Here is a 17,618-nt window from a genome sequence, read left to right as displayed (position 1 = left end):
GGCCGGGCATGAACCAGGAGGCTGGAAGTGGCTGGGCACAGGCGACGTGGCACCTCACCAGGGTCTCCACCATATTGGGCTTGTAGTTCCTAAGCGTTTTGGCAGCAAAGAAAACGTCCACCAGGTTGTGGCAGCGAATCATCTCCAGGACAGTGGCACAGGCGCAGAAGGTGCCACTGCGGCCGCCCCCATTTCTAAATGAAAGACACAAAAGTTTTGGGGCAGGGCTTGGGGAAGGTGGGCGAACTCCAAAGTAAAGGACAGGGAGGAGAGTCAGGGAGCCCTCAAGTGAGGGGCGTGGCCAAGGAAACAGAAGGGCGGGGCCGTGAGCCCAGAGGTGAGGGGCGTGGCCAAGGAACCCAGAAGGGCAGGGCCGTGAGCCCACAGGTGCACCCAAGACTGGATAAGGGGGCGGAGTCAGGCGCTAAGGCTGGCATCCAAAGCTGAAGGTATCTAGGAAGATAGCCTCCAGGAGAAATGGCAGGTTCTGAGAGAAAGCAGGAAGGCATACCCAAGAGAAAGAAGTGAGACAGACAGCAACGGAGGAGGGCAATGGGGCAGCAGGCAAAACCCAGACAGCAGGATGGAAAATGAAGACTGAGAATACCCTTCAGCCCAGCAACGCAGACACGGGTACAAACGCAGCACGCTCTGAGTCAAACGGCAGCCTGTCCCGTCCCTCTCCCTCCGTTTCCTGTAACTCAGGGTGTGAGGTACCTCTTGGGAGATGAGGGACTAGGCAGGCCCTCAGCCCCTGTCTCTCGGGGTCCCTCCCACTAGAACTGAAAGCCCCTGAGAGCCAGACCTTGCCGACTCAGCTGCCTGTCCCTGCATCCAGCATGCCCAGCAGGGCACCGGGAAGGGCCAGTAAGTCTGAAAGCATGAAAAGTGAGGGGCAAAGAAGTGACTGCACCAGACACACGTGAATAAATGAATTACGAATGGGGCATGTGAATGAATGAATGAATGAGTATCGTGGGACTCTGAAAGGAACCAGAATGAAACATCACACACAAAGTACTGGGAGTTCTTCAGGGTTAAGTCTACACCCTGCAAACTGACTAGGATCCTCCAGGGAAGGCAGGGACAGGCACTGTGGGAGCCCAGGGGCTTTGGTGCCAGTCTTGAGGCCCTCTCTCACACTGGACCTTTCCCCTGGCCTCTGGGCTCCCCAGCCCCTCCTCCGGCCCTGAGGCAGGACCAGCACTCACAGGCAATGCACGACAGTGCGCCCGTCCCCGCTCTCCGCCTGCCACTTGTCCACCTCGGCCAGCAGGTGCAGGAAGGCCTTCTTGGAGTCAGGCGTGTCCCGGTACGCGGACCAGCGCAGGAACTGGAAATGCCGCACCAGCAGGTGCCCCTCCTGCAGCTGGGGGCGTGGGCAGCCAGCCAGGGGGACATGAGCACCAGGGTTACAAGGCCCCTGGTGGCCTAAAGAAGGTCATTACAGGCCATACCAACTACCACCCCAGTTCACACCCCGGGGCTCCCAGATCACTCACCCTAGAGATGTTCTGCACCCGGAATACACGGGCCACCAAGTCTTCATCTGCTGTGCCTGACACAAACTCCACCTCCATGAGGCCGTACTGCTGCCGGCCTGGCTCTGGCCAGTACTGCAGGCACGGCTGGTGGCACGAGCACAGACAGGGGAGCTGAGCAGGGCCTCCGGCAGCTGCCGCTCGCACCCACCCCAAACCTCCACACCGGCCCTGGGACTCCCACACACCCTGGCCCGCCCACTCACTCCGGACTTCTCCTCAGAGTTCCCACACTCTCCACCACTCACCCGTGAGACTGCAGTGCACACCCTCCTGGTGCCTTCTACAGACACTCAGGGCAGCTGAGACAAACCCTTCAGAGGGGGTGCACTAACACTCACTGCCAAGCCACCATACACCCAACACGCTCACTCTCACCAGCACACACACCTGCACCAGGCTGCCTTCTCCCAGGCACAGGCCTCATCACCCCACCATCCAGCACCCCCATCCCCTGGTCTCTCTCACTACTTCTGCCTTCCTGCATCAGCTCAGAGGTAGGGTATCCCTGATACTGTGACACAGCTCAGCACCTGCTCCAAGACCACTCTGTGAAGTCAGGGTCCTAAGTATATTCCCCTTCAGGCCACAGACTCAAAACAGCAGAGGAACAGAGGAGGCATGGCCCCCACACACATACATACACAAATCCTCTAGGCTAGTTGGTCCCAGGCCCCAGCTCCTAGTCTCAGCTCTTCCTTTATCTGAGCCCCAGTTTCTCCATCTGTGAAATGGCCCCTAGCTTCTCCCAGACAAGTAGGTGGCAGAGCTAGGATCCAACCCCTGACTTTTGAGATGTGCCCTTGAACACACGGGAGCCCTGGGCAGCAGGCAGCCAGCCCGCCAGGCCAGCAAGGCCCTCACCCAGGCGGAGTTGGACTGGTGCAGCTGGTTGAGCATAACGATGGAGGTGCACCCATAGTCGTAGACCAGCCGCCAGAAGTCAGGCGTGGTGCTCTGCAGCGGGTGCAGGGTCACAATGAAGGCTGCGCTCCGTGTGTAGCTCTGCAAGGAAACCAGGACTCAGCAGGGCCTGTTTGCCACCATGGCGTAGCCCAATCCTCTCCCACCCCACCAATACAGCTGTGCCCCATAGGACCAGGCTGCTGCCACTGGCCCATTTCACAGGTTGGCCTGTACACAGGCCTGAGTGGGCAGAGTGAGCCCCCAGCCTCTTTAGGGCCCAAGTCCATGGCTCCCAGGAACTAAACAGCAAAAGGTTCCCAAATGTGTGGCAATGGAAGCTCAGGCCTGGTAGGCAGAGGCTGGCCAAGATTGCTCTCTGCCTCAGAGCCTTTGCATCTGCTATTCCTGTTGCCTAGAACAAATTTCCCAAGTGTTTACATGGCTTTCTCCCTCACTTCTTTCTAGTCTTTGCTTAACTGTCACTGCCTCAAAGAGGCCCTCCTTAACCCATCAAAAATAGCCACACACGCATGCCCCCAAACCCCACATTAAATATTTCTTCTGCCTGGTTGATTTTTGTAGAAATTACCAGTATCTGGCATTCCGCTATATATTTGTTTAATAATTGTCTAATAATTGTCTCAACCCAATTCCCCAAATGCAAAGTTCAAGAGATCAAAGATTTCAGAGTGTGGCCTGTACCCAGTGGCCCACTCCCACCAGGAGCCAGGGAGCCCCAATGCGACCCTCCCCAGCTCAGACTCTCAGGACCCTCAGAGAGCCCACTGTCAAGCCCAGTGTGCCGATGGGCACACTGAGGCCAAAGAGTGGGCTGGGAGGGAGGTCCCAGATTCCTAAGTTCCCATCCAAAACTCTCTAGTACCCATGCCACCAACCCAGGCCCCTGGCCCCATCAGCAGGCACATGCACCCCTACTCATGCATCCCACCAGGCTGAGTGACAGTGACTGGTGAGCCCCTCTCCAGCTGCTCCCTTCAGTAGCTGGGGCTACTCCTCCCCTTGCCTTCGGCTCACACCAGGAAGCCCTTGAGAAGCAGGCATGGGGGCTTTCCCTCTTTAAAGTAACCCCCCTGTCCCCTGCACTGACCTGCAAAGTGACTCTGACCAGGAACCAGGCCCCATCTCCCTCATACCTGCTATGAAAAAAACTTCCCTCTCCAGGTCTTTAATCTCCATGTGGAGGGACATCCAGTGGCTGACAAACCTGGCATTGACCCACCTTCATGCACTCCTCCCATGGTCAGTTTGAGACAAGGGGTGCTCAGCTCGCCCCTTCCTCTTTTCCCAGGCTAACCTGTCCTCAGAAAGTGTGCATTCAACTGCTCCTGCTCCTGCCATGTATAAAGGCCTGTCCCTGATGGGAAGGGTGGCCTGTGGCTGTACAGCTGTACCCAGGACAAGTCTGCCTGATTCGGGAGCCAAAGAGTAGTCAATCCACTTAGCCATATATGGGAAGTTCCATTCTCCAGTTTTGTCAGGGTTTGTTTAAAGGTAACAATTGGTCTCCACCTTTCTGTCTCCTGCACCCATTTCTCAACTGGCTCCAGTTTAGGAGAGGAACGGGGCGATGCTCACAGACTCTTCCCCCTCAGAGAGCAGCATCTTGGAGTTATTCATGGGGCCTAAGCCCCTGTTCTGCTTGCAGCACCCAAAGGAGGGGGAGCCCCTGGAGCTGGGAGCAGGGGAGGGGCTTCTAAATGGCTTCTGAGCTGTCAGACCATGCCAGGGCGAGGCCAGGGAACAAGTAACTGTCCCAAGCCATGACCTGAGGCAGGCTCCAGCTCCATCACCCCAGGATAAGCTCCCTGGCTCCAGACATCAGGTCTCAAGTCCCAATCTCAAACCCTCCCAGGCAAAGCCCCAAATTACTCCTATCCCAGGATCTGCTTGGCCCAATCCCAGGACAGCCCTACCTAAACTCTACCACCCAAACTGCTACTCAGGCCAAGAGTAATACCTGAGGGAAAGCACTGGCTTTGATGCCCTGAATGGCCACTCATTGGGGATAGAAGGGTCACCCCAGAAAGGGCAGAGGGTCTCAGAACCAGAATGCTCAGCTCTGCTCCCTGACTCCTGGGCCTCCCCAGAGCCCACCCCACACCCGGGCCCTCACATCAGTCAAGGCTGCGTTGATATAGTTGTTGGGGTCCCCGTCGGTGGAGATGAGGAAGGGTAGGCAGCGGTCGGGAGGTAGGACGTCCATGCTGCGGTTCTTGTCTCGGTTGCGGGGCAGCAGGGCAATACTGCACTCCTCCACGTCCAGCGGTGGCGTGACCGAGTTCAGTGTCTACAGGGAGTGAAGAAGGAATGGGGGTGACATCCAGTGCTTACTGGGCCTCCTCACAGCCCCATGAAGGAAGCTGGGCTTCTTTCCACCCATTTTATGGATGGAAAAACCGAGGTCTAGAGAGAAGGGGGAGAGGGCAGGGATCCAGGCTCACTGTTTCCAAGTCATGTAAAGATGATGTGAGCCTAGCACTGTTGGGGGGCAGAGTGTGGGTCTGAGAATAAAGTTAAAAACAGAGAAGAGAACCAAAAATAGACAGAGACTAGGTCTTGACATAATCATTCGAGTACCTGGATCCAGTCATAACTGAAGCTGCACCATACTCAGACTTTTCAGTTACAAGAGCCATTGAGCTGAATTTTTGTTACTTACTACCAAAAGAATACTGATGAATACAAACACTGCAAGGGCAACATTACCTATTCTTCTTTTCTGGATGAGAAAAGTGAGGTTTAGAGAGGTAAAGTGAGTGTTCGAGGCCGCTCCCAGCTCTTAACTAGATAAGCCAGGATTCGAACCCAGGTGTATCAGACTTCAGAGTCTGGGCTCCTAAGCACTTTGATGCACCTTCTCCACTGTCTCAAAGTCCTTCCTAGTAGCTCCACTCTGACTCCTACAGCACTGAGGACCTCCGAAACACACACACACACACACACACTCTCTCACAAACCGTACCTACATACACCTATTCACACAAACTCATGCCCCACCTGGAACTCTTCCCGCAGCTGGGAGGAATTACTTTGAGGGTCAATACGGATCATCTCCTTATAGGTAGCCTTGAATTCACTGACAGGGATGGTGGTCTCCCCACACAGGCAGGCCTCCAGGATTGCATCATGGATGAAGATATACTGCTCCTGGAATGGGAGGTAAGAATATGAAGAACCAGGAGGGGACTAGAAGCTAGGAGTTTGGGGGTTGTGGCAGGAGGAAGCAAGCTCAAGGTTGAGGCATGGGTGTTCTGATGTGGAGTTCAGCCACGTGTTACTACAGGTTGGACCAACCCTACTTGAAACAACCTTCATGGGTGTCACTTATATTTCATCCTTATAACGACCCTGTGAGAAGCTCTGAGAGTGAGGGGACAGCCCAGGGTCACATCTAGTGAGGATACAGACCTGGCCATATCTTGACTGCAGAACCTATGACCTTGGCCCGCTGCTATCTGACCTCACCCAACAGAACACAGTGCAGCTGAATTTGGGAGACCCTTAGAGGTTGGCAGACCAAGTTCAGGGATGGCAAAGAACAAGGGGACATCCTAGGGAGGGGAAATGCCTAAGGACACCCTTCTGATACCAGCTTTGAGCTCCTACATGTGGGACTCGAGTCCTGGAGCAGGGGGCAGGGAGAGGGCTGCATCCCCTACCTCGGTCTGGATCATGTTGACGCGCCGGGAGCAGAGGGTCTTCACGCAGTTGTAAATGTCCACGACACCCTCACACTCAGCCATGTCCAGCATCACATCCAAAACGATGTAGCAACCTGTGCGGCCAGTGCCCGCACTGGGGAGAGAATGGCCCAGGCCAGGTCAGGGCCTTGAGGAGGGAGCTTGGATCCAAGGGGAAGAAAAGAGAGCCCTGAGGCACCTGGCCATTCTACACCACACAGGGAATGGAGACACAAACAGACCCCCTCCCCGGGCAAGGAAGAGCCAGAAAGAAGGCTGCTGGAAGAGTTCTGGTGAAATGTGATAGAGGACAGAGCTGGGGATAGGCCTTGGGAAAGAGAGTAGGAAAATGATAGGGAGAACACAGAGGTGAAACAGCAACTTCAACCAGGGGAGAGGGACAAAAGTGACGCTCAGAGCTTAATCCAAGACTGTTCTTGGTCCTAGATATTCGATCTCCTGCACATCCCTCAAAGCCCCACACACTCGTACCCACTCACAACCCTTCCAGCAGACAGCATTCTTTTGAGCTCCCTGAGCAATTTGGACCAGCTTTAATTAAAACACTCTTCCTGCTATGTGGTCATTGGGATCTTCGTGCTGAGCACCAGGTAGAACAGGTGGGGGGGGGGGTGGACAAAGATGACACCAAGATTTCAACCTTGAAAATAGTAGTATTGAAGTGTTGCCAAGGACATATAGCAACTGGGTCCCCCATACACTGCTGGCAGGAGCTTAAATTAGTACCACCACTTTGGAAAACTGGCAGCTGAATGTTTGCAGACAGCAATTCTGCTCCCACGCACACAGCCCACAGAAGTGCGTGCGTCTGCTGGCCAAAAGACATGCAAGAGAATGTCCCTAGCAGCACTATTCATATAGCTCAAAACTGGAAACCGCCCAACGCCTATCAGCAGAACCGGTAAACACGCTGGTTTAGTCATCCAGTGGAATAAGATGTGATATGAATGGACCTTAGGAACATAAGGTTGAGGGAAGGAAGTCAGATACGAAGAGCACCTGCCGTATGATTCCATTTTCACAAAGCTCAGAAACGCCAACCTATGGTTCGGAAGTCAGGACGGTGACTGCTCTGGGAGCGGGGTGGGGGTGGCACTCAAGGGGCCTTCTGGGTGCTGTTAATGTTCTGTTTCTTATCTGAGTAGTGCTGGTTATTTCACAGGTGCGTTCAATTTGTGAAAATTCATAAACTTATATACACACTTATTGGTGCACTTTGCTTTAAGTATATTATTCGTGGATGAAGTTTTATTCTAAAAAGACGGCGTCTTAAAGGGGCCTAAAAAATCAAAGAGAAGCTGGTGTGGGGGTGGCAGGGCAGGCAGCGGAATGAGTCTGCTTTGTGGTATTTGGAGAGCTGATAAGAAGTCACGCAGAGGAGTCAGGATAAGGCAGTGGCCAAGCACGTGTGGGCTCAGGGGACTTCACAAAGCCACAGGGTCAGAGGTGCAGCTCTCCAAGGGGATGGTGGGGGAAGGCACAAGACAGAGCACTGGGCCTCTACCAAGGAGGTAAAAGGAAGAGGCGGAGCCGAGGAGGAAGCAGAGCAGAGAAAGGGCAATTGGGGTCACGGGACCCAACCAAGGCAGGAGTCAGGAGAGGAAGGAGTGAAGGTCAACGCTGCAGGAGGTGAGAAGGCCAAGGGGTAAGGAAAGTCCCTGGGTTTGGAGAAAAGAAGAGAAAGCAAAGTCCTTCCAGCACCTGAGCCAAACCTAGCGCCAGGCATGTGGTGACACTTGCTGAATGGAAGCCAACAGAACTTGACCCTCCCCAGTGCCACCAACCTCAACTCCTCTATGTCTCCAGTGTCTGGGCCAAGGGCCTCCCCAGGTCTTAGGAAGTACATGAGGGTGCCAACCTTAGAGCTAAAGTTCAAAGGGCAAAGGCCCTTGGGGGTCATTCACTCCTCTTTCTCTAAGTAGGATAAATGCAAACCCAGTCCCCTATAGGGACCTTGAGCCAACCCCCCTCCCAGCCTCTCTTCTCCTGTGGATTCCCAGCACCCCACCTGCAGTGGATGACAATGGGCCCAGCATCAGGCGGGGTGGAGGCCTTCACACGTCGGATGAAGGCCAGCAGCCCTGTGGCGTGGTATGGGACGCCGTGCTCAGGCCACGCAGTGAAGTGGAACTGGCGGACCTCATGCCGGGCAGAGTAGCCTCTCTGGGGAGACAACAGTAACTAGTCAGTCGCTGCTGGCATCTATTAGACACCTGCTGTGTGCCAGGCCCTGTGGTAAGCATCTCACAGCAGGATCTCAATTAGTCTCAATAATAAACTTAGGAGTGGGTGTTAACGTTCCCTGTACAAGAGAGAAAACTGGGGCTCACAGAGGAGAAAGCCCTTGCCCGAGTTACCCAGGACTTGGGCAGGGTCTGACGCCTGCACCTGCACTATTGAACACCTACCTCTCACACCAGGTTGTCGTTAACTCTAGGAGATCATTCTGACTCTCTGGTGTTAGTCTAAAGGGGGAAAATGTCTTTCCTCTGAGGAGCTTACAGAGGATCAAATGGGATCATGGATGGGAGGACTTGTTCATGGGCCTATCGCCTCATGAGTCATGTAACCACTCTGATTCTCACTTTCCCTATCTGTAAAATGGGGCTATGGTAAATGCCTAATCTTACAGAGCTTTTCGGGCTGAAACATTATGTGTATCGGACTCAGCAGTGTCCAGCACAGAGTAAGACCAACACTGAGCAACTACCATCATCATCTTCAGCATCTCGACTTCCTTTTGGAGTCTACAGCAAAGAATGTTAGCTTCCCATCCTATCACGGTGCTCCCAGCAGTTACCAAGCAGTTGCCTGGTATGGAGGCAGTAGTGCCCTCCTCCCCCCTCCTGCTCCTGGGCTGGGGGAGGTGGGAAGATGGGCTCTGCCCCACCCCCTCAGACACCCCTGAGTCACCAGGGGACAGGAGACTCACCCGCTCTAGGGCAAAGGTGCGCACAACATATTCGGCTAGAGTCTCCGTCTTCACCAGCGTGATCTTGATGTCCCCATACATGTCTGAGTCTTCTGGCCAGTACCGCGAGCACTTCACCTGGAGTCCCCAGGGGGCGGGCTCAGTGGGTTCTTCGCTGCCCCCCTTGGCCTGCCATGCCCCCCTCACCCCACAGCCCTGCTTACCCTGCCCACTTCCACCAGCTTGGTGATCATGACAATGCTAGAACAGTGCTCCTGCCACACCAAGCGCCAGAAGTCATAGACCATCTCGGGCTTCGGCCCTGGAGGCACAGAGGTTACTTGTCCCTGAGGCAAGGTCTCCGTCCAGGGCCAGCACCCCCACTGCCCAGCATCACCAACCCAGGCCAGGAGGCTCCGAGTCCCAATGGGGGCTTCATGCACACACCACCCTCACCCCCACCAATTGCCAACTCATGCCTGGAGGGCCCTGGGGGTGGGCAGTATCAGGGAGGGCCTGGCTGGGGACCTTGGTCATCTTGAGTGGAACACCAGAGGCAGAGCTGGAGGGCCATGGCACAAGTCTCCAGAAAGGACGGACAAATGGACAGTCAAAGGGAAAAGACACAGCCAGAGCGACCCAGGCGGTCCCCAGACTAAGGCACAATCCACAGCCATGAGAACTGAGCACCTCTGCATGCACTACCTCGGGGACAGACAGATGGACAGCAGCTACAGAGGGACTGGGCACATCAGGGAAACACAGCGCAAGGAGGGTAGAGACTGACAGCCAGATTCCAGGAGATGCAGCCAGATTGGGGCTCAGATAGACAGACAGGCAGAAACAAAAGTGACAGGGAGTCAAGCAGATCGGTAGGGAAGGCAAAAAGGTGCAGAGGGCATCCAGCCCACTGGAGCACACGGGGGCACGTGGGCACAAGTGCCAGGTACCTTGAGTGGCTATGAAGTGGTTTGACCTGTGATAACCCTGGAACAGAAGAAGAAAGAGCAGTGAGAGCCCCGGGAGGAGCCCCTTGCTCACTTAGGCCTCCTCTGTCCTTTTCTCCTGGAAGGAGCACACCTCCACCCCCAGAACTGCCCCACCCTCTTTCCCAGGGCCTCCTAACAGGTGACCCTGTCCTGCAAGTCCCCAAGCAAGAAGGAGAGAGCACCTGGGACACCAGTGTCTTGGGTCTAAACTCATCTTTGCTGTGACCCCAGGGAGGACACGACTCCTTTATGCCTGGAGGGTCTCCCCATCCACAAATTGGAAATAATTACCCACAATCTGCTGACAACCCAGCTGTTGTTTGGAGAAAAATAAAGCCCAGGGTGACTCTACCCTGTCCCCAAAGCCCCAGGAGCCCTAAGCAACCCCAGATCCTAGGCTGGGTCTTGTCAGCTAGACCAGCCTCACTCAGGGCAGCCAGAACGGACAGCACCCCACTACCTCAGTCACCCAGAGCTTGGGGGCCCAGGTGAAGGCTTCAGGTTGGGAGCACATGGGTTACTAGTGATAAATATGTTTTAAATCCTTAAAATCAATAATAACAATAATACTAATAAATGTTGAGACCCTATTATGGCCACGTACTGTGCTAAGCACTTTACCTGAATCATCTTCCACAAAAGAGAGGCCAAGAGCTACTTCGCCCTCCATGCCCAGAGCCCTCAGGCAAAGAAGAGGCACTGGCCAAACCCCACCTCTGCCCCAGGTCCACAGCTGCCCATGAGATCCTTCCCAAAAGAGATGCCCAGGGCATCACAAGGGCAACCGGGGATTACAGATAAAAAGTACTGCAGGACTGGTGCAAGAGAAAACCACCAAGGTCAGCCACTTGCCTCAAGTTCACGCCCTCAACACAGCTCCCTGAACTTCTCTGCCCCAGGCCCAAGGAGCCCTGGAGTCAGACTGCCAGGGTTCAAACCCCAGCTCTACGGACCTCTAACTATATGCCCTTAGGCAAATCGCTTCACTTCTCTTTGCTCGATGTTCACATCCATAAAATGGACAAGATTATGGTATTTACCTCCTTGGGCTGTTGTGAAGAGTAAAGTAACATATGTCAGGGGTTTGGCACTGTGGCAAGCACAATGTCCATGCTTAATCTATAGTAGCTATTATTATTAGGACTACTTCAAAGGTCGAAGAGTATCCTTCAAGATCAAATAGTGTGAATGTCAAGAATTTCTGGGGCAGAAGGTGCTTTACTATAGAGGTTAAGAATCTTATCATTGAGTCAAGTGACCTGGGTTCTTGTCACAGCTCTGTCAAGTACTAACTATGTGACTCTAGGTACTAAGAGGGTGCTTCTCAGCCTCTCCTGTGCACATGAATCTCCTGGGGATCCAGTTAAAAGGCAGATTCTGATGCAGAAGGTCTGGAGTAGGGCCTGGAACTGTGCATTTCCAACCACTTCCCAGGTGGTGCTGATGCTGGGCCTCAAAACACACTGTGAGTAGCCAGTCTCTCAGCCTCTCTAAGCCTCTGTTCTCCTCAGCTTATGAGGATAATAGCAAGACATATACCTCAGAGAGTATGCTCTATACCTACACACCATTCTCGTGAAAATGACCAAAGCGTAGTCAAAGATACCAATAATGAAAAGCCTCCCAGACTCACTCAGCCCTCACTACTGGAACTTCTCCAAGTTTGGCCTATTTCCCTACTGCTGTCTCCCTAGCCATTGCCTCTGCTTCAAGTCCTCAACAGAACTGCTGGGCAACTGGGGTCAGAGGGGAGGGGACAGCAAAGGTGCTACCAGGGCTGCCCTCCCACCCCCAGTGCTGGTCAAGCTGGGAACAGGCTACTCTACCTAAAACCCATTTGCTTGAGAATCCCACATGAGAGCAAGAGCCTCTTCTGATTCATCCGTCTATTTTTCTGCAGGGCCCAGCACCCACCCATGTGCTAGTCAGCAAATACAAGTTATTAAAAAGATAATACTCAATATCTGCATATTACCTTTTTAATTGCATATATGCATTACTGCACAATTATATTACATACAGGACAGTGAAGTAGAAAGCTTAAAATTATCAGATTTAAAGGGAGATAAGGGATTCACCTTGAGCAAAACCACTGTAGAGACCAGCATTAGAGAGCTCTGGTCTTCACACTCCAGGGCATCAGCATGTCCTAAGGTCCTGACCCTTTCCCCACCCCTCCCTGCAGCCTCCAAGTGGGTGGAACTGGGGGACTGACCAGTTGCATCATGGGTGATACCCCCAGGCATCCTGATGCTCCCCAAAGGGAAAGAACCACAGTCCAGTGTTAGGACTGAGGGCTCAGGCTGGGGTAGAGGCCCAGCTCCATGCGGTCATGAACAAGTCCCCTAACTTTTCTAAGTCTCAATTTTCTCATCTGCCAAATGGGTCCCCACCTTGCAGAGTGCAGTAAAGATGATGTGAGGTGCCTAGAGTGCCAGCATGGGGCAGGTGCTCAGCCAGTGACACTCATGTTGATTGGCATCTGAAAACATATGAAGCTAAGGCTTCTGAGGCTGTTTCTTAAGAGGCTGACAACAAAGAACCAAAAGGGTGGGACTGCGTGTCGTGTGGATTATACAACCAATTCATCACCTCTGCATGGAGGCACTAGGGCTGAGTGTAGCTGCTGCACTTCGTGGGTCTGATGCTCCATTTAAATATGGGAACCTCAAAAACCACCTGCTTAACCACACCCAAAACAAGGGCACGTCTGGAAGCACATCTGCGGTAACTGGTCACCTCCAACAGATGTGACTGCAGGGGCTTTCACTTTACGTTAGGGGTGTCCATGTTGTCTGATAGTCTGATAATGAACCATATTTTGGCAATCATAAAAAAGCAAGAAAAAAATTTTTTAAGAAAAAGATTAAAATAGGAAAGGTATCCACAAAATAGCAAACAAGCACATTAGGCATCAAATATTATGAAAGTAATATACATAAAAATCAAATCAGAAGACCACTAGATGAATTTGGGGTTTTTTATAGCCTTAAAAGGCTCAAAAATGACACAATGTTTAAAAAATAGGATACCCAAACTGCTCTCCCCAAATAAAACATTCAAATTAGGGCTAAATTGATGGCAAAGTGGTTGGGGTTGTGTTCCAAGCAAACTCCTCACGAAGGGATCTGAACACAAGGGAAACTAGTTTTAAGGGGACTAGCCATGGCTGTCCTTGCTTCCTTGAAATAAAAAAAAAAAAACCCTGACCCTCAAGCAGCTGAGACAGGGCACGCAGGGCAGCTTCCGCCACCCACCTTTCCCAGGGCCCCCAAGAAGCTGTGGCTAGTGAGAGGACTCGGAGGGCACAGGGACTGGAAGACAAAGGTGACAAAAGGTGGTAGGTGGTGCCTAACGGGGCCTGGGGAAGCACCCGGACACTGCTGCCCACCGCAGGGCAGCGGAGGGTGGAAGGGGCCTGCTTCCAACAGGGACGGTGCCAAACAGTCAGCCCCGGGCGGCCCCTGGCCAGGCTGCTGAAATGGACGGTTGGTGTTGGCCACACAAGTGAAGGGGAGAGAGGACAGACAGAGAGAATCTGAGATACAGCCAGATAGACAGACAGCAGGAGGAGGAGGAGGCGGCAGGGAGGGGGAGAGAGATACTTACTTCACGGTTTATCCGAATCTTAATGATTCCAGTGAGGGAACAGTACAAAGCAAAAGAGACAGATGTTAGGCCAGAGGCAGATGGAGGTGGACGGGGCACAGGAGCGGCCAGAATGGGCGATGCGAGCAGGGGAGGCGGGAGGGCCGGGTGGGCGGGGAGGGGCAGTGCATGCCCTTGCTGGGGCCCAAGAAGAAGCCAGTTGGGACCTTGAGGAGACCGAAGAAAGCTCCCCAGTCACCAAAGCTGCTTCAGTCTGAGATGCCAGGCCTAGCCCATATCCCAGCCAGGAGAGACGATGGGAGGTGGGGGAGGAGGCAAGGAATTCTGGGAAATAGTGGTTCACCTGTCCCGCCCCCAGGAGGGCTGAAGAAGAGGGAGAAGGTCATCTCCAGAATCCCCAACCACCCCGCCTCCCAAATGCACTCCTTCCTCCCCTACACACCTCAGGCCTCCGCTCAGGCTCCTCCCTACCTGGAACGCCCTTCCCTTTCCTCTCCAGCCACCCAAAGCCGGCCCAAGCCCTCCTTCCTCCACAGTGGGCCACAGCTAACCGTGGCCCTACCACTAACTTGCCACGTGACACTGGGAAAGTCCTTCCTCCTTCCTGGCTTGTACTTTCCCATCTGATCTGAAATGCCTTTGCATGTGGAAATATTAATGTGTCTCCCCCACTAAAATTTATATGTTCGAGGAAAGCAGGGACGGTGTCTGTCTTGTTCACTCCAGTATCCCTGGTGCCCAGCACAATGCCTGGTATATTGCAGGTGCTCAAGATACATCTGCTAAGTAAGTGATTCCCAAACCTGGCCTGCTGCAGGGTGAAGGAGTCCGGCCAATGTCTTGCCTCACCGTCCTCTATACTTGGGGAGCAGACTCATCACCTCTTCCTCACACCCCAGCCTAGGCCTCCTGGCTGCCTGCTCTGTCTCTGGCCCCTCCCTCTGGCCCAGCCAGACCCTGTTGCTGCAGGGATGGCAGGAGAGCCTCATGTTAGCAGCGAAAGCTTTGGAGACAGACAGGCTGAGATTTGAGTCCCTTCTTGACAGGCACTAGCTGTGTGACCTAGGGGAAGTAGCCTCACCTCTCTGAGCCCCAGTTTCCTCACCTGTAAAGGGAGGTCATGATGATAACTACTTCACAGGGTGGTTGTAGGGATTATATAAAATTAAATATTTGGTATAAAGTGCTTAGCACAGTGCTTGGCATACCGTACATACTGAATAAATATGAGTTATGATCCTTAAATACCACTCTGATCAAGGTCAAAACACTTTTAACAACTCCTGGTGCTGCTAGGGAAAAGCCCAAATTCCTTAAACTGCCATTCGAGGCCTTTACACTGCAGCCCCTGCCTACCCTCACCCTCACTGTGTGTCATGAGAATCCCAGCTCCAAGCCTCTTGGCCCCTCACCGAGGGGAGGTCCTTCCTCACTGTCTACCCTCCTCCCTTTATTCGGTTTCTCTGAAGCCCCCCATCTCTCAGGCCAACCCCAAAAGCCTGTAGGAAACCTTCCTGATGACTGTGCCCACTCTGTCCCCCCCTGCTCTGAGCTCCCTGGCTCAGCCAGACCTAGCAGGAGATGGGGGTGCTTAGAACCCAGCCATTTGAGTCCCCATTTATCCCAACAGATTCCTGCCCTGCCTGGACAGGGAGCCTGGAGAGGGCAGGACCAGGTTAGCAGAGATGACAGGGGCGAGGCACTCACGTCTATATAGTTGGCGTTAATGTAGTCAGCATCAGGGTCTCCCAGCATCGGGTGGAGCTTCACTCGGTGCCGATCATCTGGAAACACAGAACAGGTGGCCATGGGGTGGGCAGGGGCTGAACTGGGGAGCCCAGAGCTGGGGCTGGGGGGAAAGGCTTCCTGGAGGCCAGATGTGGGGCACAGGCAGGGCAGCCAGGGAACTGACCAGTAGTCTCTGGGGACCATGAGGGGCACGACAGGCCAGTGGTTAGAGTCTGGGCTACAGCATCATGAAGGCCAGAGGTCGTGTGCTGCTCAGACAAGTATTAGCTGTGTCACCTTGGGCAAGGGCCTTAACCTCCCAAGCCTCAGTTTCTTTACCTGTAAAGTGGGGTTATAATACATCCCACTTCACAGGGTTGAGAGGAGTGAAATAATAGGTGTAATGCTCAGCACATGGCTGGACACATGGTAGACCTTCAATAAGTGGCTCACTCTGGCTGCTCTCCCCTCTCACCCATCGCCCCAGACCCTTCCCCAGGACTCACAGGCAGGCAAGGGCTCCTGCCGGCCACCCTTGACCTTCTCTTTCTTCTTTGTGGCATCCCAGCCTTCAAAGAAGCTCTGCCAGAAGGGAAAGTGGAAATCAGTGGGGGAGAGAACCTCCTCCCACTCATAAGACCCCTATCCTCTCAACAGGATGTTGGTGGGACCATGATAAGGGCCAGGTTCCCAGTTAAACTTGGAGCCCGAGATAAAGTCACCGTGAATACCTTTATCAGCTTGGCTCAAAACCCAGCAGTGGGGTGGCGGAGGGGAGAAAAGAGGGAAGAAGAGGGACAAAGCTCAGAGCCATTTTAGAATGAGAACCAGGTTTAGGTTAAGTCTGGGTTTGAGCTGAGAAGAAGGTAAAAGTGAGAATCAAATGAAAATTAGGATAAGGGTGGTGTCAGAGTCCAGAGAGAGGCAGGATGGGAGTCCTGGTAGAGTTCGAATGGAGCTGAGGGTGAAAGTCAGGGTCAAAGTCAGCCTGAGGGTCAGGTGTGAGGTCAGGTCAGTGTTGGTGGTCAGGTTCATCCTAGGAATAGGATAAGGAGCATGGTCAGGGTCCAGATGGAAGTTAAGATAAAATTTAAGGTCAGATTTCAAGTCAAGGTTAGGATACGAGTGAGAAACCAGATTAAGTCTGAGATTAGGGTCAAGGTCAAGGTAAAAAATTGGATTAAGTTGGGGACTGTCAGCACAAGGGTCCATTGGGACTGGGCTGAGGGTCGGCAGGGCCAGGGTGCACCGTGAGGACCCAGGCGAGGTCCTGGCGAGGGTCCTGGCTGGACTGGGGCCCTGCACCTCATACTCCTGCTTGAAGCCATAGCCCTCGGCCGTCTTCATCTGGTTGATGTGCTGCAGGAGGTCGGCCACACGCACCGCAGGATGCAGCTGCCCCGTGTGATACGGGGAGCCCTTCCGGCCACACGGACGCCGCGGTGAGCCCCCCAGCAGGCTGCTGGCCTCAGTGACCCCACCGCCACGCTGGTCCCCTGCAGTTGGAGAAAGGGAAAGTGGGTTCCTGACACACACAGGCCCCAGCCTGGGGAACCCCAGATGGACTAAAAGAATGAAGGAAGGAAGGGAGCACAGGCAACGAGGAGGACGGCTGGATTGTTCACTGGAGCCAAGCTGCCTAGCTGGGCCTGCCCGTGTGACCCTGGGCAAGTCCCTTCCCTATTGTATCTTAGTTTTCCCATCTGTAAAATGAGCAGGCCAGATCACCTGACCTCTGAGGGCCCTCCTGGTTCAGCCCTGCCCCTGTGATCCTATGGTCCCCTCACTCCATCCTTCTGCTCCCTCCCAGGACCAGACTTCATGGTGACTTCTCCATGCTTCCTGCAGGGAGCAGAGCCCATGACAGCCCCTTCCTTCCTCTTCCTCTTCCAGAAACAATCTGTAACACTGGCAACTCCCAGCAATTACCCCCATTCAAAGACAAGCAAATCCCAAAATCCAAAGACAAGCAAATCCTGAAATTAGCTGTTGAGGCCACTGCCCCTGCAGATTAATGCAGGCACCTGAATAGAGGCGTTTTTCCTGTGCAAGCATTTCCATTGTCAGCTTGTGCAGCAGCCTCAGCCAATCAGGCTCACAGTGCCTCCCAAAAAAAAAACTATACCCTCCCCCCAGACCAACCCACTCCCTGGCTCTTCTGGTCACCCCCTCCAAGGATGTTCCACCCTGATATCAGGGCCTGGGATTGAGA

The 17,618-nt window shown here is 53.7% G+C and overlaps 1 protein-coding gene across 3 annotated transcripts in view; it reads right to left on the bottom strand.

Moving 5' to 3' along the window:
• The window catches only part of PTPRU (protein tyrosine phosphatase receptor type U), a 75,178-nt gene that overhangs the window by 1,428 nt on the left and 56,132 nt on the right, over positions 1-17,618 (bottom strand). Inside the window, exons 16-29 of one of the 3 annotated variants that reach the window (XM_081144021.1) lie at positions 16,712-16,902; positions 15,913-15,988; positions 15,386-15,462; positions 10,031-10,067; positions 9,305-9,402; positions 9,102-9,218; positions 8,178-8,332; positions 6,128-6,263; positions 5,466-5,615; positions 4,582-4,755; positions 2,406-2,546; positions 1,503-1,628; positions 1,212-1,423; positions 59-194 (exon numbers count right to left, since the gene is read on the bottom strand). In XM_081144021.1, coding sequence (XP_081000147.1) covers positions 59-194; positions 1,212-1,423; positions 1,503-1,628; positions 2,406-2,546; positions 4,582-4,755; positions 5,466-5,615; positions 6,128-6,263; positions 8,178-8,332; positions 9,102-9,218; positions 9,305-9,402; positions 10,031-10,067; positions 15,386-15,462; positions 15,913-15,988; positions 16,712-16,902 — 1,826 coding nt within the window. The remainder of the gene's footprint in view (positions 1-58; positions 195-1,211; positions 1,424-1,502; positions 1,629-2,405; positions 2,547-4,581; positions 4,756-5,465; positions 5,616-6,127; positions 6,264-8,177; positions 8,333-9,101; positions 9,219-9,304; positions 9,403-10,030; positions 10,068-15,385; positions 15,463-15,912; positions 15,989-16,711; positions 16,903-17,618) is intronic. The other 2 variants (XM_081144023.1, XM_081144022.1) reach the window with 2 other exon arrangements.

The sequence above is a fragment of the Miniopterus schreibersii genome, assembly GCF_964146895.1.
Source record: "Miniopterus schreibersii genome assembly, chromosome: 8".
In the NCBI taxonomy this organism is placed as follows: Eukaryota; Metazoa; Chordata; class Mammalia; order Chiroptera; family Miniopteridae; genus Miniopterus; species Miniopterus schreibersii.
This window is presented reverse-complemented; position numbering and strand designations above follow the sequence as displayed.